Source organism: Lagenorhynchus albirostris, chromosome 1 (assembly GCF_949774975.1).
Source record: "Lagenorhynchus albirostris chromosome 1, mLagAlb1.1, whole genome shotgun sequence".
In the NCBI taxonomy this organism is placed as follows: Eukaryota; Metazoa; Chordata; class Mammalia; order Artiodactyla; family Delphinidae; genus Lagenorhynchus; species Lagenorhynchus albirostris.
This window is the reverse complement of record NC_083095.1, coordinates 187139541-187162671: the sequence shown is the minus strand read 5'-3', so window position 1 is coordinate 187162671 and position 23131 is coordinate 187139541. Positions and strand designations below refer to the sequence as shown.

The 23131-nt window shown below is 40.5% G+C and overlaps 1 protein-coding gene across 1 annotated transcript in view; it reads left to right on the top strand.

Annotated features, from left to right (window-relative positions):
• CUBN (cubilin) overlaps window positions 1-23131 on the top strand; it is a 265343-nt gene that overhangs the window by 165741 nt on the left and 76471 nt on the right. Inside the window, exons 40-49 of the mRNA XM_060162639.1 lie at window positions 4647-4844; window positions 7931-8077; window positions 10569-10759; window positions 10921-11104; window positions 15428-15602; window positions 16795-16973; window positions 18129-18338; window positions 18989-19129; window positions 19816-19997; window positions 22840-23011. Coding sequence (XP_060018622.1) covers window positions 4647-4844; window positions 7931-8077; window positions 10569-10759; window positions 10921-11104; window positions 15428-15602; window positions 16795-16973; window positions 18129-18338; window positions 18989-19129; window positions 19816-19997; window positions 22840-23011 — 1779 coding nt within the window. The remainder of the gene's footprint in view (window positions 1-4646; window positions 4845-7930; window positions 8078-10568; window positions 10760-10920; window positions 11105-15427; window positions 15603-16794; window positions 16974-18128; window positions 18339-18988; window positions 19130-19815; window positions 19998-22839; window positions 23012-23131) is intronic.

Genomic DNA, 23131 nt, shown 5'->3' with positions numbered 1-23131 from the left:
AAAAAATAAAAGGATAAGAAAATTTTATAGTTTACTAGTTACCTGGTTGGTGCAAATGATTATCTCATGATCATAGCACATTCTGACACTTTCATTAAAGTGAAAAAAAAGCTTACTGTTTTAAATTGTATTAATATATTGAACACTGACATTAGCATTCCTTATGCGAACATACATTAAATTTAATTCAACCAATATTTATAGAGGGTTTATTATAGACATGCTGAGGTAAGTGTATACCAACTAAGAAAGGAAACCAAGATATAATCTCTACTCTCCAAGAGTTCAAAAGTAATTGGCAAAGATAAAGCATTCAGTTAAATAATGATATAGTAACTAAATGATTAAATGACAAAGCAAAAAACAGTCAAAGGAAAATAAGCCTAATGTGGACTAGGGTCATGTGAAGGAAATTAAACATGTCAAGTTGGAAAATATTAGCTAATCAGTCAGGACATATTTGGTTATGCTGCAGTAACAAATAATTCCAAACTCCGAATAGCTGAGAAACACAAGACTTCTTACTTGTTCATGTTACCCTCTTGGGTTAACTGGGTATTGGATCTGACATTGTTTGGGACATTACCTGTGATCATGGCAAGAGGAAAGAGAGCCCTGGCATGCCTCAGTCTAAAAGTGTTCAGCTTAAAAGTGACACATGTCATTTTGCTTATGATTCATAAACCAGAACTGGTCAAATGGCCTCACCCAACCGCAGAAGTATTAGGAAATGCAATTTCACCATATGTTTGGAAGTGAGGAAAAATGGAATATTTGACAAACAGCACTAACAGCTTATAGTTAGTATGATAACTGCTTTTTATAAATTCAAGATAAGAAGTATTTTATGTAAAGGAAAATCTTAACATTTGAAGATACTGGATAATATTCGGATCTTATACTTTGAAATTGTTTTTACTTTATTTTATTTTTAAACTTGTACAGCCTATATAGTAATAGGATAAAGTAATTAGGACCTAGTCCTATAAATTTTACATTCATTTCTTGGTGGCCCTAGCAAGATTCAAACATGTATTGTATAAGAGTCATAAACTTCTGCAATGGTGGAGTAAAGGCCTCTGAAAATCTGTTCTCGCAGAAAAACAATGAGAACGCTGGCAAAAAAATTTTAAATCAACTTTTGAGAACTCTGGAAATTAATTAAAAATTGCAATAATCTGTAGAGTGTTTATTCAAGAAAAATGGTTCAGTCTGAGTGACAGTAGACAACTTTCTGGCGTCTTAATTTTCCCTATTCCCATCTCTCTCCCTGTCCTAGCTTTGCAGTAACCTCACAATAGCCTCACAACCACGTTAGCCATGAAAACCAGCAGCCTAACAGCCACTGGAAGGGGTGGAGTAGATCTGGAACTCCAGAAAACATCCTATCCCTAAGGAATTGCTATTATTTAACCTGTCTGGCAGCTTCCTAGAAAAGCTCCATTCTCAGGACTTGTCTTCATCTGACCTGACTCAGTGTGCTCTGCGCAAAAGCCCTGTCTCTGGGGTGTTTTTTAGAAATCATCAGTGGCAAGTTATTTAATATCACAACTGCATGTGGCAGTGATTCCAGTTACAGCTAATAAGAGGCTGACCAAAAATGTAAAAAGAAAAACTGGGGAGTGATATATCCATAGGGGACTTTGAAAAGTTTTGACATATTTCTGGGAACATAGAAGGCTCCACTCATGTGCAGGGCTATAAACATGCCCAACATGAGACTCGAGAAGGCCCCAGTCTCTCACCTCTGTAGGATCTTGAGGCTCTGTGAAAGTAGAAAGTGAATTCTAGGGCAGAGTTATAAACTGTCTTCTAGAGTCATATAGGCATATCCCAATACACACACACACACACACACACACACACACGTGCACACACACAGTCACTCAGAAAAGTGAGAGAATTATTGGTTCAAGACATTTAAAAGGAATCTCTATTTAATCAGTTGTTGATCACTAACCTGAACACAGACTTTCAATGGTTACACACAACAATTAACACAGACATTACAGAATTAGTACACAAAAGCCACTGAACAAAGAGCAGTGACAGCAAACTTTGGGGGAGGGGTTGATTTCCAGAGTTGCCACATTACATTGTTTAAAATGTCTGGTTTTCAACAAAAAATTATGAGACACATGAAGAAATAGGAAAGTATGGCCTATGCAGAGGAATATAAGCAATCCATAGAAACTGTCTTGGAGAAAGCCAAAATGTCAGACTTACTTAACAAAGACTTTAAATAAGCTATTGTAAATATGTTAAAGAACTAAAAGAAATCATGTCTAAAGATTTAACGAAGAGTATGGGAATGATGTCTCACCAGATAGAGGATATCAATAAAGTGATAGATATTTTTGAAAGAAAAAGCAACCAACTAGAAATTTTGAAGTTGAAATTCACTGGGTGGGCTCAATGACAGATCTGAGCAGGCAGAAGAAAGAATCCCTGAATTTGAATGTAGGTCCTTTAGGATTATCCTGTTGAGGAAAAGAAAGAAGAAAATTATACAGAGCTTCAGAGACTATCATTTATACCAACATATGTATGCATAATGAGAGTCCCAGGTAAAGAAAGAGGGAAAGGGAAAAAAAGAATACTTGAAGAAATAATGTCTGTACACATCCCAAATTTGATGAAAAATATTAATCTACACATCCAAGAATCCCCAAAATTCCAGGTAGGATAAACTCAATGAGATCTGTACCTAGACATACTGCTGTCAAACTATCAAAGCTAAAGAAAAGGGGTTATCTTGAAAGCACGAAGAGAAACTCACTTATCTTGTAAAAACAATACTCACCAAGGTTAATATCTCATTTCTCATCAGAAACCATGAAGGTCAGAGCAGTGGGATGACATAGTCAATGTGCTGAAGTAAAAAGTCTGTTGATCAAGAATTCTATACCCAGAAAATGTATCCTCCAAACTAAGTAGAAATTAAAACATTCCCAGATAAATGAAAGCTGAGAGAATTCATTGCAAGCAGACCTATGCTACAGGAAATGCTAAAGGGGGGCTTTCAGAATGAAATGAAATGACCCTAGCATGTCTTTACTGCTAGATAGTAGGTAGTGAAGACAGCTACATATGTAAATATAAAGGCAGTATAAATGTATTTTCATCTGTAGCTCTTTTCTTCTGCTATCTGATTTAAAGACAGCTGCATAAGGCAATAATAATAAACTATGCTGATAATGTTTAAGTATATAATTTTATGACAATAATAGCATAAAAGATGGGGGTGGGTGGGAATGGAGTTATATTATAACCAAGTTTTGTATACTATTAAAATTAAGTTAATATTAATCCAAACTACAATGTCTTAAGATGTTAATTGTAATCCTCTGAACAACCACACAGAAAAAACTCGAAAATATACAGTTAAATAAATAACAAATGAATTAAAGTGATATAATAGAAAATATGTATTTAACACTAGGACGGCTATAATCAGTAAGACAGACAATAACAATTATTGACAAAGATGTGGAGAATCTGGGACCCTTGTACATTGCTAGTGGAAATGTAAAATCCTACAGCCACTTTGGAAGACAGTTTAGCAGTTCCTCAAATATTGAAACACAGGGTTACCATACAATCCAGCAATTCCACTCCTAGTTATATACCTAAGAACATTGAAAACATATGTCCACACAAAAATTTATACAGGAATGTTCATAGAAACATTATTCATAAATAGTGAAAAAGAGGAAAGAACCCAAATGTCGAACAGCTGATGAATGGAAAAACTAAACGTGGTATATCCGTATAGTGGAATACTATTCTGCCTCAAAATGAAAGAAGTATTGATACATGCTAGAATACAGATGAACCTTAGAATATTATGCTAAGTGAATGAAGCCAGTCACAAGAGGCCACATATAGTATGATTATATTTATATAAGATGTCTTAAATAGGCAACTCCATAGAGACAGAAAGGAGGCTAGTGGTTTCCATAGACTTGTGGAGTAGAGAACAGAGAATCAGTGGTAAAGAGTATCCAGTTTCTTTCAGGGTGGTGAAAATGTGTTCTAAGATTAGGTAGCAGTGACGATTGCAGAACTTTGTGAATATACTAAAAACCACTGAACTATTTAAAAGGGTAGATTTTATGGTGAGTGAATAATAACTCAACAAAACTGTTATTTAAAAAGCAAACAACAACAACAACCAAAAAAAGGCTGTTGTTATTATAAGCTCACAAACTTTTTTGAATGCTTCATTTCACCAAATTGAAAATTTTTTTCAAAATTGCCTAATATAAATTACATGATGAATAGCTATGCTAAAAAAAGGTGAAGACTAAAGCACACTGGAAACATGAACAAAGTTCTACCTTGGTAATGATAATAATAGGATCTTCCATATGGACTTACTTCATGCTTGACAGATAATAGGCACTCATTAATAATTGGGTTAAGTGGTAAAACTATGGTGAAAAAAGTAGAATACAGTGTGTTTTTCTTCAAAAAATTATGGAAATCACAGCTGTCTGAATCAGTGGATTTAATAAAATATGTATAAATTTCTTTGAGAAAATTGTTTTAATTGGTTGTTTCAGTATAGAACTGTGGCTTTCAAGTGAAATGCTACCTTCTTTTCTGCCAGAGGTATTTCAACGATGTTGCTTTTCATTCTGCAGGTGCTTGTGGTGGGTTCCTGCAGACAGGAGATGCTCCAGTCTTTCTTTACTCCCCAGGCTGGCCTGAAAGCTACAGTAATGGCGCTGACTGCATGTGGCTTATCCAGGCTCCTGATTCTACTGTGGAACTCAACATCCTTTCCCTGGACATTGAATCTCATAGTACATGCAGCTATGATAAACTTGTGATAAGAGACGGTGAGAAACGTTTAAAAAACAAGATAAAACAAAAAACTACCAAGTTTCAACCCTGACACACATTTAGTTACATTCAATTGTAATCATACTCGTTTACTGCTTCCATCCATTTGCATGGAAATGCACAGGTATTATGGTCAGTGAAAGCATGAGATACTAGAACTGGCCACCATTTCTGCAGAACATAAGGAAAGCATTAAATTGCCTGGAGCAAAATAATCCGCACACTATGTTAGGGAGAGCATTACATTCCCAAGAGGAAACACTCCCTGTGGTTTAAGTAGGAAATTATAATCTGAGTTTCCGGGTTGTGCTGCTTTCTCTTTGAAAGGCTATGGAAATAAATCTTGATATTTTATACCTAGGGCTTTAAGATCCAAGCGTGAAAAGTATTTAAAATTGCAATGTATTCAAGTTTCTATTGTGTACTGAATCTCTGGGTAGAATGGATAGAATTAAGGGCTAATATTTTTTCATCTTTTCCTCTGTACCCAGGTGTGGTATTGCTATGTGATGAGCGAGGGATATAAATAATGCTTCAATGCAAGATGCGCAGAATTGTGGTTCATGATTTGCATGGAACAGAGGAGAATAGGGAGGCCATATCCTCTAGTCAGTGTCTCTTACAGTGAGGTCCCCAGACCGACAGCATGAGCATCACCTGGGAACTTGTTAGAAAGGCAAATTCCATGCCCCACCCCAGACCAACTAAACTAGAAACTTGGATGGGTCCTACATCTGTCTCCGGTTAAGGTTAAGATCAGGGTGAGGAGAGTAAGGCAGGATTGGAGAAAGTACAGAGTCAGATCCTGTCTTTATTTAAAATTTTAATATGTTGTTCATTTTACATTAAATTTCAATTTTTGAAATATTGTACTGAAATATTTTTATCTTGATTTCTGAGGTCTCGGGCACCTCCTTAAGTTTTGCCCCCGATGTGACGTGCTCCCCTCGCCTGACCCGGGTCCCTGCCTCCCGGTGGTAGAGTCTCTGAAGCTGGGGACCCACTGCCCTGCATGACACATATTGCAACCCCAGTGCCTGCCTAGACAGCAGGTGACATCTAGTAAGGTGTTAACCTGGAGGACAGAATCAAAGGGGCAGCTACTAGGAGTGCAGGTTCGTTGTTGTGGATCTTATTTTCCAAGAGATATGAGAAGCATAGAGTTTTCTGTGAACTTCTCAGTTTGTTACATTTTGGCGATTAATGAAAAAAGCTTCAGAGCATTTTTTTTTTTTTTTTTGGACCAAAGCATGTGTTTGATTTTGGCCCACTGGTGGCTAATGGGCATTTTCATGTCCGCCTTATCCCCTTAACCCTAGACCCCCACTAAGTATAGTGAGAAAAATCAAATGGCAGAGGTGCTTTACTTTCCTTCTGTAGGAGCTGGGCAGTAAGTGAAGACTCAAGTCAGTCACACAAACGTGATCAGATGGTAAACCATAACTTTCCCCCTTTTTCCTATCAAATATCTGCTATCAGCACATTGCCCAGAAGAATTATCATCTTTCCTCTTTTTTTTCTTTCTTTAGGAAGGAAACGAAAATCAGTAGACCCAACTCAGTCTCACTGAGAGATAAAATATACACGTGTGAAATAAGTAACAACATATAATAAGCTTCAAAGCTTTGTGATGCAGTTAATTAGAGAATAAGTCAACAGATTTGGGGTGAAATGTGTAGCAAAATAGCATAATGAAGATAAGAATGCAAAAGGAGTCACAGATAAATTTTTGAATGATAAAAAATGCAAACGTTTCCAGAGGTCAGAACCCCTGTAAAGAATGCCTTTCCAAGCAGCGTGTGTTTATAGCTGTGCTGCTACATTTGATAACTTGTTTTCTAAACTAGTTAATAATGAGTAAGTTTTAGGTTGCGGTCAATGTCAAAAAAGAATCATTTTGCTAGTTGAGTGAAAGGACAAATTTCCTCATGTCTCATATTCTATTTTTGTCTTTTTTTAAGTTTCAAATTAATTAATTCTCTGCCTTAGGGAAAAAACAACATATTTTCCCAGCCAAGGAATCTAAGTCCTTGCTCCATTCAGGCTTTGACTGAGACAGTTGTTCTGATCAAAATTTATAATCAAGAGAAAAGCCAGAGGAAAAAGGGCCTTGGGGGTTACCCAGCTCTCATTGATGTCTCTGGAGGTGCACATTTGCCGACACTATCTTTTTTCATCCTCCACACATGGAGAGAAGTGTGTTCTTATAATGGCAAAACAAACAATGAACAACAAAATAATGAAAAGAAAAAAGAAAACCCCTCTGAAGGTGAAGGCAGATTTCGGGGCAAATGACCTTATAACATTAGCATCGGATCTGGGGCTGAAGAATCAAACCTTTTTTTTTTTTTTTTTTTTTTTGATACTTGACCTTCAGCAGTCAGAATAGTTTAGATCAGAATCTACTGCACATATCAGCACTGGTCCTCAGTTACTTCCCAATCTCACGTCCTCTCATTTTGAGTTTTCGTTCCAGGAAGAACTGTCAGCCAGTTTTTGGAAAGGCAGTGGGAACTGGCAAAGAAGTTGTTATTGAAAAGGTTAAAGAAAAAGACAGGCGGCACCGTTACAAACTGGAGACACAATGATGTAACCCCTGGAATGCCCCTTATTTGGTAATCCTGCTGCCTCCTAGGAACGGGGGTGTTTTGAGAATAATGTGTGAGGCGCTTTGGCTGGGTTGCAATGATGGTGGAGGATACTCTTTTTAAACAATTTTTATTGGAGTTTAGTTGATTTACAGTGTTGTGTTAGTTTCAGGTGTGCAGCAAAGTGCATCAGTTATACGTATGCCTGTATCCACTCTTTTTTAGATTCTTTTCCCATATAGGTCATTACAGAGTGTTGAGCAGAGTTCCCTGTGCTATACACTAGGTCCTTATTAGATATCTACTTTATATAGAGTAGTGTGTATATGTCCAGCCCAATCTCCCAGTTTATCCCTCCGCAGCCCCCTTCCTCCCTGGTAACCATAAGTTTGTTTTCTATATCTGTGACTCTATTTCTGTTTTGTAGATAAGTTGTGGAGGAGGCTCTTAAGACGTCATATCTTCACACTGACATTTCCTCTCTTTGGTCGTAGGAGACAACAGCATGGCCCAGGAGCTAGCAGTTCTCTGTGGCAGAGAGATCCCTGGGCCCATCCGGTCTACTGGAGAGCACATGGTGATCCACTTCACCTCGGACTTCAGTGTAACCAGGGCGGGCTTTAATGCATCGTTTCACAAGAGTAATACGTTCTCATGGTTCTAATTCATTTCATCTCATCTTCCTCTTGCTGTCTCCCTAACACACTCTGCTCATGTTTCAATGCCAGGACACAGGTTCTAAGTCAGAGCACACAGGTCTCTGCCCGGCCTCTGGGGATTATCCTGATGTCAGGTTTTAAGTCTGAAAAAAAAAAAAAAGAAAGAAAGAAACTGGCCACATTTGTGAATGGTCCCCCATCTTCAGTTCTTTGGGCAGGGCATCTTCCCTCCACGGTAGGCACAAGAGGAAGATGTTTAAAACAAAATTTCAGCCTAGCGGATGGCTGGAACCAGAAGACAATACATGTCCATAACACATCAAAGAAGCAGTAAGTCAGAGTTATCGTCAACCTAAGAAATAACCAAGGTAATGTAGGAGATATTGTCATAAATCCCTTGGTTGAAATGATTCATTTAAAGGTTGGCAGGAAGAGTTTGTTTGCTCCTGAAATATGAATTTGGTGAGTCTGACAATGTGCATCATATGTGGAAGGCTATCGTGTGGAGTATGATTGAGACTTTCAAAACTTGACAAAATGTGAAGTCCAAACAATCATTTTCAACCCACACTGGATTAAAGTTAAAAAGTAGCCCACAGAATGTGACATTTCTAAAGGCTCTCATATTTTTAACTGAAAAACCTAATTTTACAGTAGATTATCAATCTAGACATGAAAAACGAATGTTTTCTCCAGGATTATGTATGCCTTTTATAGAGTAGGGACCAACTGAAGATAAGCGGTCGTCCTCACAGTCAAGGGGGAGGCAACTGCAGAGTGGTTTAGGAGAATGGGCTTGGGGATTAGACCTAAGGTAAATTTCCACCTCTGCGTTTTAACGAGCCGTGTGAGCTCCCTGCCCTCAGTCACTGATGCTCTGGTCGGTCCCTGACAGCTGGCAAATGAGCGTCTGCTGCATCGCTGTCTTCTCAGCTCGAGCTTCTCCCTCTCTGTCACGTGGCTCGTGGACATGTGCGTGACAGCTCGCGCTGTATGAGTTAATATGTGGGAAACTAACTCTTGCCTCCCACCGTTTATTACCTCCCCCAGCCCCAGGCTTGTTCATTCCACATTCTTCTCGATCTTAGGAAGTGGAAAGTACATTCTTCCAGCTATTTAAGCCAGGAAGCTTGCATCACCGTTGATTCTTCTTTTCTGGCTCCATCAACCCCATTCATCAGCAAACCACAATGGTCCCACCCTCGCAGTATATCCAGAGTCCAACCACTTCTCCCCATTTCTACTGCTGCCACCCTAGTCCAGGCATCTGTCAACCCTCCTTGGACTCAAGAAGTCACCCCCGTACTGGACCTCTTGCTTCTGCTTTGCCCTGCCCTTCCTTAGAGTTTAAGTACTGCAGACAGAGTGAGTCTTTAAAGTGTTAAGTCAGATCATGCCATTCTGATGCTCAAAATGCTTCAATGTGTTCCTCTTCTTACTCAGAATAAGCCCTTGCAGTGTCCTGCGTGACCTACCGGGCTAACCGACTAGAGCTCTCATTTGGCCTCATGCATTCTGACTTCTGTGATGCACCACTAACACAGCAGTCTTCACGCCAGCTGTTTTCTGGACTGCAGTGCTCTTCTCTCAAACAGTCTTATGTTTTGATTCCCCGTCTCTCTTTTTCTTTTTTTAATTTATTTTATGGAAGTATAGTTGATTTACAATATTGTGTTAATTTCTGCTGTACAGCAAAGTGACTCAGTTATACAAAGACATACATTCTTTTTCATATTCTTTTCCATTATGGTTTATCACAGGACATTGACTATAGTTCCCAGTGTTATACAGAAGGACCTTGTTGTTTATCTGTTTTATATATAGTAGTTTGTATCTGCTAACCCCCAAATCCAAATTTATCCCTACCCGCCCCCCCCACCTTTCCCCTTTGGTAACCATATGTTTGTTCTCTTTGTGAGTCTGTTTCTGTTTCGTAGGCAGGTTCATTTGTGACGTATTTGAGATTCCACATAAACATGATAAATGGGATTTGTCTTTCTCTGTCTGACTTACTTCACTTAGGATGCGATCCCCCATTTCAATCAGGTCTGTGCTCGGATATGACTGCAGTAACGTGGCCTTCGCTAACTGCCTCAGGCAGTATAGTTCATTTTCCCTCTCCCCGTTCATCTTTCTTTGTAGAACTTATCACCACCTCACATATTAATTATGTAGGTGTTTGTTGTACGTCTGACTCCTCTACAAAGTAAGCTTCATGAAAGTTAAGGGATTTGTCTCCACTGCTTACTTCTACATCCGTATCTTAGAAACAAAAACAAAATGAGTACCGAGGAGCCTGTGCTCCATCCAAGCTTGTTGCGCTAATTGTTTCCAACATTTTTTGGTCCCGAGTGAGTTTCAAACCACATTTCTATCGCCTATACTTTGAAAATTCTCAAGACAAACAGAAAAAGCATCAAAGTCCAGTTGCGAGTGTTATTTAAATGTGCTGTCTTTGTTTCTTCCTGGGAAGGTTGTGGTGGATACTTGCATGCAGACAGAGGGATTATCACGTCACCCGGGTATGCAGAGACCTACACTCCCAACCTCAACTGCTCTTGGCATGTCCAGGTTCAGAGTGGTCTGACCATCGCTGTACACTTTGAGCAGCCCTTCCAGATTCCAAATAGAGACTCTTCTTGCAGCCAGGGGGATTACTTGGTGGTAGGTGTTGTTTGCTGCTTTCTCTAACTACTTTCTCTACATACTTCATTCAGAAAACAAAATGATGATGTTTCCCCTCCTGGGCTATAAACTGATAGAACTTGTATACCTCATCTTTATCAGTATGAAGGAAATTGTGCAATTTTAATTTGTCTTTCCAGCTAAAAAATGGACCTGATATCTCTTCTCCACCCTTGGGACCCCATGGAGGAAATGGGCGTTTTTGTGGCAGTCGACCTTCGTCCACTCTGTTCACCTCAGATAATCAAATGTTTGTTCAGTTCATTTCTGATAATAGTAATGAAGGACGAGGATTTAAAATCACATATGAGGCAAAGAGTTTAGGTAAGTATTTTCACTGAGAATAATGTCTGTACTTTTCCTGCAATTGCTTGGCCTTTTTTGTTTAAATAGATTTGAGAAAAAAATATGTAAAGTTTTTTTCTGAACTAACAATAATAATGTTAATAAGAGTAGCTACCTATTATCAAGCACTTACTTTACGCTTGATACATTTGATATCTCATCACGACTACATTTTCTTCATTGTGCCCATTCTTCAGATAAGTAAGATGAGGCTTAGGTTGTTCCAAGGCCATATATCAAGAGAATGAACAAAGTGAACTTCTCCATGAGTATAAATTGAGCTGATCTTAATGATTCCCCTGAAATTCCTTAGACTTTTCCATTATGCAATGTCTAATTATGTTACATACAGTTATAGAAACATTATAAGAATGACAATTACATTGTTTTGTAATCATCTGTATGCTTCTTTTTAAATGAACATATAATCCTCTGATTCTATTATTACCCATTTAATTATATATTACAGTAATGATCTTTACTTAATTACCTTGTCTTAATCATACTTGATTGTAATTATATTTAATTCTGCTGTAATGATTTGGTTTTTGTGACATTTATTTTTAGATAATGTTTAATTGCATAAATAAGTAAACAAGCATAGCCTCAAAAAAGGGAAGGAGTGGTGTCTGTAAAGAGTAAGTCTTCGTCCCCTTAAAATTAGATAATTGGGATTTCAGGATAACCCTATGACCTCAATGACAGATTCCTGGACATATTTCAAAATCTGTATCAATCCAAATGAGCCATATGTTTTATCTCACATTCTCCAAAATATGATATGAGAATTTAAAATGTCAGCAGAATGTCTTCATTTGAAGAGAGGAGAGGAAGTACGTCTCCACCAACTGACACAGAAAATCATCTAATGCCTCGAGTAGATTCCATGACTACAGGGAATGTCCTTTCACCACTTCCCAGACCACATAGGTCTGGCGCTTAGAAGGAGCCTTCACCAGCACAGCTTTGTGACCCCAGTACCGCTGCCTTATAGGCAGTGAGTTTCTCATCCTTCCCCATCTCCATTCTGAGCTTTGCTGCTGAGCTGTGAATGGGCAGGATTTCACCTGGTCCTGAGCCTTTAGAGAGCCTTATAGATTTGCAAACACTGTAACTTGTTGCTTTTTTGACCCTCTGTTCATGCAAGAATGGTATGGCCGTTACCATCTCCCCATCTTTCTGCCTCAATATTAGACTTAAAAGTCTTTTGATTTCAAAACCTGTTGCGATATGATCACTCTTTGTTTCTCTCAACTTTCTGATTCAACCATTTCCTATAACTACAGTCAGTTCTACTTCCCATCTATCTTTCCAGCACACCAACTTCTTTGCCACTTCAGCTTCTCAGCTCTTAACACATGTTATTCAGTGAACAACTTGTGGCATCGAATTAGCCTTGTCCTACACCGTCGTTCTCCAAGGACACTCCTTCAGTGCGGTTGATTGAGAGTTCTGTGTCCCTGTGCTCCATGCTTTTATTCTCACTGGATTGATCGACATTCTAATTAATTAATTGAACATTTACAAAGTGCTTCACACTGTGCAAACTACCAAGTCTGTTGAGGAGTTCAGTGCAGAGGGGGAGACATACAAGCAAAGGCACAGGTAGGACACGGTACGATGAGGCTAGAAGGAGGGGCTGTCGGGAGCTATGGGTGGGAGAAGGCTCCCAGAGGAAGGAAACTGACAGAGATTTGCCAGTCAGTGAAGAGAGGAGGTGACAACATATCAATTCTCGATGGCTGTGCAATAACAAGGCATTTCCGTGAATTTGAAAGAGTTCACAACTGCTGGAGAAGAGAGTCAAAAGGAGCTAAACGTCATGGTGGTGAGCAGGCAGGAATCATGAGGGCGGCACCAAAAGGAGTTCAGATGTTCACTGGAAGGCAGTGGGGGCCCTTGGAAGGTTTTAATCCAAAGCACGAATGGTATTATCAGATTAGAAACACCCGTGTGGCCACGGCACTGAAAACACATGGAGGGGGAGAGACTGAGGTGGAGAGAGCAGGTGACAGAGTAATTCAGGGAGGAATTATTAGGTCCTGGGCTAAGGCAATGGCAATAAGCATGCAGAAGACAAGGGATGTTGAGAGAGATTATAAATACGGAATTGAGTGGATTTGGATGTGGGACAGGAGGGTGCTGTAGATGGCCCCCAGGTTTCTGGCTGGTGGATCCATTTATCCCACAAACATTTATTAAGAACTTGCCGTGTGACAGACACTATGCTAGGCCCCGGGGATATAGCAATAAACGAACAAAATCCATGTCCCCATGGAGCTTAGTTTCAGTGTTAAAATGCAGATAATAAATAAGAGATGCAGCATGTCACATGGCAACAAGTATTAAGGAGAAAACGAGGTGGTCAGTAAGAAGATCATGCAGTTGTATACGGACTTCTGGGCGGCGGGTAGGTAGTAAGGGCAGTCTGGGACGTGTTCGGTTTGAAATCTCTGAATGATGTCCCCTCGGGATGTCCAGTAGACCCTGCACTGGACCAGGAGTCTGGAGGTCAGAACAGGGATCTGGGCTGAATCTAGAAATACGGGAACCGTTAGGAGACTGGTTGCAGTTTAAGTCACGAGGGTGGCTGGCTTTAGCCAGGAAATTATTTCTACTGAGAAGATGAAGGGCCTGCAGGGGGATTCCTGGGGACCTCCAGCAATGCCAGGAAAGGCCTGCAAAGAGGCACCCAAGGACCAGAGGAGAAATGGTGAGAGGGATGAAAGGAGGAGGAGAAGAGCTGATGTCCAGGAAGCTCAGGGGCAACAGTGTAGAGAAGGAAGGTGTGGTCAACACGTTAACTGCTGTGGATACAGAACAATGATTTCAAACGTCTTCGGGTAAAGTGACTGTGGGGTGAGGGGGGGCCAGGAAAGGAGTCCTTTCAGAGGGCTGACGAGCGAAGGGGAAGGAGGACGGAAAGAAAGTGGCTGTAAATTACTTGAGCTCGTGATATGTGGAAAGGTCAACGTATCACGGAGGAGAGAGTGGGGAGGGAAGGGAGAGAGAGAGAGAGAGAGAATGAGATTAAAAGCACAGGATAAATGGAGGGATTAAATAGAGCAGGGTCCCTAAAGAGACAGAATGGATTGGGACACCAACCCCGAGATACGTGAAGGCAGCGTACAGGGGAAAATAAAGGAGGGTAGAGATGTAGGTGAATTTTTAAGGATGGTAACAGATAAGGGGTAAAAAATGGAGGGACTTCTCATCTGACTTCTCCTTTCTAAAAGAGGACTCAGAGTAGCGTGCTGAGATGAGAGAGGGAATGGGGAGGACGAAGGGTTTGGGGAGTCGAGTTGGTTTTATATAGCTGTTGTCATCTATCTGATGAAACGGGAGGATGGCTTAGCAGTGTCGAGAGTGGAGAACATGCATGTGTTGTGGCATCAATTTCCATGAATGGTTTGAATGGAACACAACCACCGGATTGGGGTTTTGCAAGGAGCATCTGAAGGAAAGACCAGGAGCAAGGGAGTTAAAGGCAGTCAAAGGAGCTCAACGTCTAGGGTTTCAGAGATGAAGGAGTTCTAGGCAATGGCACAACTCAGGATGTGCCCATAAGCGGCTGAATGATGTTGGAAACAAACATCAATAGAATTTAGCAGATTCAGTATCTGTGAGGCTAAGTTATTGAACAGGTTAACTCCATTGGCATTGTAAGTACCCAGATTGTTCTTACTTGGTTTGTTTGCTGAGATTGCCAAAAAATAAATGTTTATTGATAAAAGGAAAGTATTTTACTTAACACTTTGGGCTTTTTCAAAAAGTATTAAAAGCTCATTATCTTCTCAAAAAAACTGGCTCATAAAATTTCTTATACCATTCATCTCTTGCTCTTCAAATGCACCTAAATCCCAAAGAAACATAAGGAGTGAATGTCCAGAGAGTTGTACAAAGTGTATATCTGTTTAGTCTTTTAAACATCAGTCTATTGACCTGAATGGGCAGGGGGCAGTTAAAGTGCTGGTGCCTTTACTGCTTATCGAAGTGGCGGGCATATCGTTATGCGTCCATGATGTGCTGCTGCACGCACCATGCGCCGTAACCTTTTGGTTGGCTTTAGGAAGGAGTGAAATTTCCAATGAGAACATACGGTTTGGCAAGTTAAAAAGTGATACATGTGGTAGCTCCCTTGATAGCAAATTCAGAATATATTTGCTTACAAAAGAAAAGGAGGATAATTCCAGATGAAGGGAAATTAATATTGGAGGTACAGATGAAGAGACCTTTAAAGATGGAGGTGGCAGTCGCCTGCATCCTCTCTCGGTAGGTTGATTTATCTGTGTTTCCTGACAGCCTGCGGGGGCAATATCTACATCCACGATGCGGATCCTGCTGGATACGTAACCTCCCCCAACCACCCCAGCAGTTATCCGCAGCACGCTGACTGCAGCTGGCTCATAGCTGCTCCTCCCGGGAAGCTCATAAGGCTGCAGTTTGAAGATCGATTCAATGTCGAAGCAACACCCAAGTAGGTCACCTCCGTTTAATTTTCCTCCTACCCAGAGTTAGTATTTTTCAGCTGTCACACCTCAGAACAATTTCCTCCTTCTTCGCTCAGCAGCACATACGGCAAAGGAAATCTAGGGACGGGGAAGGGAAATGCTTAACACCTGGAGCTTGAAAACCTTGCCTGCCGGACACTCACCCATCAGCTGAGCAGATGATGTAAACAGACACTGTCCCTCCTGACCCTGTGCACATCCTCCGAGAGACACGGAGGGTGGCTGGCTGAGATTTATATTATCCGCTCTTCCTCCCACAGGAAAAAGAGAGTGTCTCTGGTAGACGAATATTTATTCGGCCAGCCCCATACTCAGTGTCATAAATGATAAAGTATCTGTTTAACAAATGAAATTTGTGACACCCAGGGTCACCAGTGTCAGAAACAGGACGAAAGCAAGGACAGTACGATTTCCCAATCTCTGTTTAGTAAGACTCTTTAAAGATTACAAACCAGAGCGTTTGTCTGACTATGTTGAACACGGACGGAATAACTACATAGATTGAAAAAAATCTGTATCTTTCTCTTCATTTAACAAACGTGTGTATACATCTGCATGAATACATGCAGGGTGCAAAGCTTAGGTATGAGAGCTTTTGCTTTCCAGTTCTGGACTCCTGATATAATGCCACTCTCCCCTCACTGCGCATTAATTGGCTGGTTGACTTTCTCAAGAAATACTGGGTAAATACTTGTCCTCTTTTAGGGACACGGAAAATTCCAGCTGAGATTCTCCCTTAGCCCCGGTTACATAGCTATCAAGAGAGAGTTCATCTTTGTCATGTGAAATGTGTCATAACATCACGTGAAACAAAATCCTTGTGTTTTGACATTCCTAGGGGTTGATTCGAGAATGATCTTTACATTTCTAAGACCAACAGAATATGGAAGGCGAGTACATATTCTTCATTGTGGTACATGTAAAACCTGTCTTTTTCAGCTACAAACTGGAGTGTATAATTCAGAAAAATATGATATGGCCTTTTGAAGTGACACACCACCTACACTGACCCTGTCATAGTGTCTACGCTGTGTTGTGTACATAGCGCTAGAGAAATGACGATTTAATAATGCCCTTGGAGAAAGTGAAGTCTTTATTATCAAAATATGTCAAAGCCATAGACTTTGCAAACTAAACAGAATTTTCTTTCCACTGTAGCTGTACGTCCAATTACCTTGAGTTGCGAGACGGTGCTGATTCAAATGCACCAGTGCTTTCCAAGTTCTGTGGAGCTCATCTGCCCGCCAGTCAGTTGTCCTCAGGAGAGCTGATGTATTTGAGATTCCGGTCTGACAGCAGCCCCACTCATGTGGGATTCAAGGCCAAGTATTCCATAGGTAACAACATTTTTATATTCAATAAGAAAGTAGTGACAGAATAATTGCATTAAAACTTTTGAAATGATCATGCCATTTTTAAAGAAGCCTTTCTAGCTGCCTAATTTTCGCAGTTATTTTAATGATAGAAGTAAGTTAGGAATGTGGATGTTTAAGACCACAAAGTCATTTATCAATTTTAATTTTTACTTCAATTTCCATTTAAAAATACTCTTTTTAGTAAACTTGAATATTTTGTATTTTTCCCTAACTTGTTAGTGAAAAACATATCCAGTTAAATTCTTGTTTCTTCCTCTTGTCGTGAAATACGTACAATATTAAAATGTAAAACTCTTCAGTAATCAAATAACTATTTTTAGAACAGTGACTTTGACCTCCTCAACATTAATAGATAATCGAGATGTTTTTTCCCCTAAGTGTCTAGCGCCAGGTCATTCATTCAATGTTTTGATTTCCTTCCTTTAAAAAATGAGTAATAAATAGTGCATTCTGAAGATTCACTACAATATGGTCACAATTACATAGAATTTAGTATCTGTTGGGTCTGAACACTAACCAAACATATTTAATGCGTTCAAAACTTGAAAAGCCTAGTTGTAACAATATTTAACCTACCCCGTGGGTCATTTTATAGCCTGAAGCAAATTGTATATAATTCAATCTCCCACATCCAGCTGATAAGAAATAATTGGATAGTAATTTTCAAGGCCCTGAGATACCCATTACTACAGTAACACCTTTGTTTGATAAACCAGAAATGGCAGGCATGACTAATCGACCACAGCATTGTTTTCAGCTGAGCTAGGACTTAGTCTACAGAATCACTAACACAGGGTACTAGGCAGGCCCTTATCAATCTCTCAGTTAGTTCTGGAATGAAACCTCCTTGCAGCTAATAGCTCTTACATAGTGTCCCAAGAGAATTCATGAGACGTTACAGAATGTGCCATTCAACCTCTTTCCGTCTTCCCTTCCCCATTATTAGATTGGACTTGTGGTATCATTTCTCTGTACACCAATAGCAGATTTCATTTCATACCTTTTCAGTATTTTTAAAACTTCAGTTCATGTTCACTTGGCACCTAAAAGCTTTTAAATGTGCTGGTTGGATTAAAAAAAGAAAACCTGTGATAGAATATTGCTCTTTTTCTGCAGCTGAGTGTGGAGGAAGGGTGACAGGGCAAAGTGGAGTCATTGAAAGCAGCGGGTACCCAACGCTTCCGTATGCAGACGACTTGTTCTGTGAGTGGCATCTCCAGGGACCCTCGGGACATTATCTCACCATCCGCTTTGAAGGCTTTAGCCTTCAGGATTCATCTGGCTGTGAACGAGACTTCGTGGAGATCTGGGAAAACCATACGTCTGGTCAGTGAGATATGTCTGCTGTCCTTCGGGGTTATCTATTTTCACAGGTTACTCACTCAGCCTCTGAAATTTCCTCACTTCCAAGTAAGGCAAGACTTTTTTTTTTTTTTTTTTGTGGAGAAGTGCAGATCAGCCAGCTCTGGGCAGTGCCAGCTCCTCTCTCCCTCAGTTCTTACCCATGAAACAGCGGCGCCCAAAGCCCCGGTGTCGTTATATAGCTTATCCTGAGAGCACTGTGTCCGGAAGGCATCCTCTTCCAGGGGGACCTTCCAGGGCTACGCTCAGATGTTTGAGGGGCATCCTGTAAGGTAAGGAGGGAAACGGTAACATACCCTGGAAATATCATGAGGCGGATGCTTGTCACTCTGTCGCCTTGGACCACTTCACTGACCGCATGGGCAGCCTTCCTCGTTGTGCTGCTGCCCTCGGCTCTGATTGGTTGCTGTTTTTGTTACACTTCCTCATATACTTGAATATATTGATTTTTATTCATGTTTGACCTGCTTCTCTTGCCAGAGGTCACCATTTCTTCCTGGCCAGGGTCTTATCTATTATTGTTTTTTTCTTCGCACATGCAGAATTTCTCAAGTAGAGGTGAAATGAAATCAATCACCTGGACATATAAATACTTAATTATTTTACTCTCACAGGTAATCTATTGGGCAGATACTGTGGAAACACCATTCCTGACAGCATAGATACTTCTGGCAATGTTGCTTTGGTCAGGTTTGTCACAGACGGCTCTCTCACTGCCTCGGGATTCAGACTACGGTTTGACTCCAGCGTGGAAGGTATGTTCTTTGATTCATTTTATATATATATATATATATATATATACTTGAGCACCTACATTGGATAGACACTCCTCTTAGGCACTGGTGTGACAATAACTAAACAAAGACACCGTGACCCCTGTCTTCCTGGGCCTTACTAGTTTAGCGGAGAGGCAGACATTAATCAAATAGTCACACCAATAGATGAAAAATCACAACTGCAATCAGTGCTACAAAGGAACGGATCTAATGCTGTGAGGGGTGTCAGGAGGTGAGAGCCGCGTTCCTCATCTTAGAAAGCCAGTCTGTTAGCGCTCGAGTCACTCAGAATTTGCATTCCAAATTCCCTGACAAGCTCATGTGAAATAAAGATCTTGTCTTGAAAAAACTGGATGATGACTTTAGCCCTCTGATTTTCCTGACTCCGATGATTACTGCGCTTACTGGACTCTCATATTTCTTGGGCCATGATGACAAAAGGCTGCCAGTGAACTACCATCTATGGAAGCAGAGATTAAATATTAAATATCAGAGATAGTCCTTGTGTACATACAGTGATAAATAAGAGCACTGATTTTGTCTAGTGGGACAATAAAAAAAAATGCTTTACTTTTGAGAACATTCCTTACAGGATTGGATTGGAAGTTTTCTTAGGCTTTTGGGTTTTGTTTTCTTCTCTCTCTCTTTTTTTTCCCCCCCTTCAGCATGTGGTGGGGATCTCCAGGGCCCTGCTGGGACCTTCACTTCTCCCAACTACCTGAACCCAAACCCTCATGGCTGGATGTGTGAATGGAGAATCACTGTGCAGGAAGGACAGCGGGTGACCCTCACTTTTGACAACCTGAGGCTAGAAGACCATCCATCCTGCAGCAGTGAGCACGTGACAGTAAGTGTCCCCTGCCGTCAGGGATATTATAGTCCATTGTTTAAGGAGTTTATTGACCCATAAATCACAGTCAGAAAACTAGGTCAGGAATATTCCCCTCCGTGCAACTGTATCTCACACAAATTCTAAGTATTTTAGATAGAACAAAGTCACAATAAATGTTTGCCATAATTTTTATAAAAGCTGTTTTAAGAGACTGTTAGCTGTCTCAACCTATATCAGGGTCATAGGCAGGATAAATTTTCAAGCAAATGATCATTACACATGGAAAAACCTGTGTAAACCGAAAAGTTAAGCCTATGATTGGGACCAGAGTCACAGGACAAGCTGCCACCAAAAGTTTGAAGCAGATGGGTGGTCCTGCACCATTACTGTTCTCTGCTGGTTGTGCCGAGTGACTCCTCTGGAAGACCAAGGTCGACTGTCTTCCAGGTTGCCGAGCTCATGCTTTGAGATTATACCCTTAGTAGAATCTCAAATATTATATTTGAGTATAATATTATATTTAAGTATAAGTATAAGACCCTTAGTATTCTTAGCTTCCCTTAGCAAAAGAAAGCTAATGAAATCCGTGAGTGTTAACTGTGAATGACAGATATATATACGTTTATGCTGTATTAACTGTAGATGAATATTAGTATATTTTCCACCCAACTTGCCCTTTCTCCAGTCTTTGTTCTCTCAGTAAATAACTGTTCCAAACTTCTGGTTGCTCAGGTCCAAAGCCCTGATGTCTGTTTTGGAGTTCTTTCTTTCACATCCTTAAACCGTACCCATAAGCAAGCTCACTCGGCTGGACCTTTACAAGAGATCCAGAGTCTAACTCCTTCTCACTACCTCCACTGCGACCGCCATCACCACTCATTTAGATTTATTTTAATAACTTCCAACTGGTCTCTGCTTCCACCCTTGTCTCTCTGCATCTCAACACAGCAGCCAGTGTGATGGGTTTAAACCTAAATCAGACCATAAGGCTTTCCTTGAAAATCCTCTAATGGCTTCTTTTCTCACTCAGAGGGAAGTCCCACATCTTCATAATGGCCCAACTGGACTTACATTATCTGCTGCCCCTTCCTTCTTCTACCCATGTGTCTTATCTCAAACCCCCCTCCTCTTTTGCTCACTAGGACCCAACCACACTGACCTCTTTTCTGTTCCTTGACTGACACCCTAAGATGCACCCACAAGCACTTCCCATGTCGGGTTGCCTCTGTCAATGGGATAAAGGCCGTTGATCATGGGTTTTGCACATATTCCATCAGCCTTTTAGTTGTGAATAATCCGTTTTGATTCTGGCAGTGTGTTGCCCGTTCCTGTTTTTAGAATTATTGAAATACTTGTCACTTTCTGTTTCCTTATGCATTACTTCATGGTTTGGAATCAGGGATAATTTGAATCCCAATTTTATTACTACTGGCTCTTTGAACTTTGGCAAATTGCATAATCTTTCTGAATTCTAGTGTCTTAATCTGGAAAACAGGGGTAATATCATATGTCTGAGAGGTTGTTTTGCTAATTGGATAAGGTAATCCCAGTGGGTTATTAGCAGAGCCTGGCATTTTGTCCATGCTCAGTAAATGATAGGAAGCTCTGTGTCCTGTCCTATGAGCCGGAAGTCACTTTAAACCAGAAGCCCCCGAAGAACAAAATTTAATGATCAATTACAGTAAACAAAAAAGCGTACAGCTCTTGTTATGGAATACATTATCCTTCTCCATAGCTCTTAGTGTCCCACTCTGCCTCATTATTTCTAATTGTAAGCCATTCAAGTCCTTTTTAGAAACAGGACTATCACTCGCTCAATCTATTATTGTTTAGTTACTTCTGGATCTTTCTTGAGCTGTGCTGAAATATTCCCTTGGATGTGTAAAGAAGTGGAATAACATTTTGCCAATTATCATGACTATGTGCATGACTGGAGTTGTTGAATATTTTGGAGTCCACAATACTCTAGTCCATTAAAAAAAATTCAAACCAGAAAGAAAATTGAAGCTTTGAATGCATGACTAATTAGGAAAGAACTATTATATTGAGATTGATTTTTAAAATTACTTGGGTGGGAGGGAAGTCCAAGAGGGAGGGGATATATGTATACATATAGCTGATTCACTTCGTTGTACAGCAGAAACTAACACATTGTAAAACAATTATACTCCAATAAAAAAATGGCATTTAAAAATATTTGAGTTCTTGGGCTTCCCTGGTGGCACAGTGGTTGAGAGTCCACCTGCCGATGCAGGGGACAGGGGTTCGTGCCCCGGTCCAGGAGGAACCCACATGCCGCGGAGCGGCTGGGCCCGTGAGCCATGGCCGCTGAGCCTGCATGTCTGGGGCCTGTGCTCCACAGTGGGAGGGGCCACAACAGTGAAAGGCCCGCGTACCGCAAAAAAAAAAAAAAAAAAAATTTGAGCTCTTCTATACTTCAGATCATCAGAGATTAACATTTAAGCCTTCTTTCCAAATATCAAAGGTCCTGAGGGATTGTTAAACAAAACTGTTCCCCAGTGAACCGTGTGAACTAAGATGTGAGCGTGTTGGCATAGCTTCTTTACATTTTGATCACAGTTTCCAGTTGCAAAGAGCACAGCAGTTTTTCACTTGTCACCACATGGCAGGAGGGCATGACTGCAATACTTCCATTTTAGTGCAATGACCCTGAGGCCACAAAATGTGCTCCAGGTAACGTGGTGGCTTGTGGCACTGGGCTAAGTGCCCATGTTGTTAAATAATTCATTTTAGCACAGAGTTTTCTTAGAAGGAATTGTGTCTGGTCTGGGAATGTAACCTCCTAGGAAATAGTCAGATGGACTGTGTCTAAAGGTTAAACTATTTTTTCTGACAGGTATTTAATGGCATTAGAAGTAACTCACCCCAGCTAGAGAAACTGTGTAGCAGCGTGAATGGTACCAATGAGATCAAATCTTCGGGAAATACAATGAAGGTTGTTTATTTCACTGATGGATCCAGGCCATATGGAGGCTTCTCTGCCTCCTATACGTCCAGTGAAGACGCAGGTAATAGAGGATGTTACAAATACACCTGTGTTATCGTCTGCGCTGCAGGTGTCCCACAGCTACTGCCGACAGCAGTGGAGCCATGCATGTCCCCTTTAGAGATCAAAGTCACACCTCGGA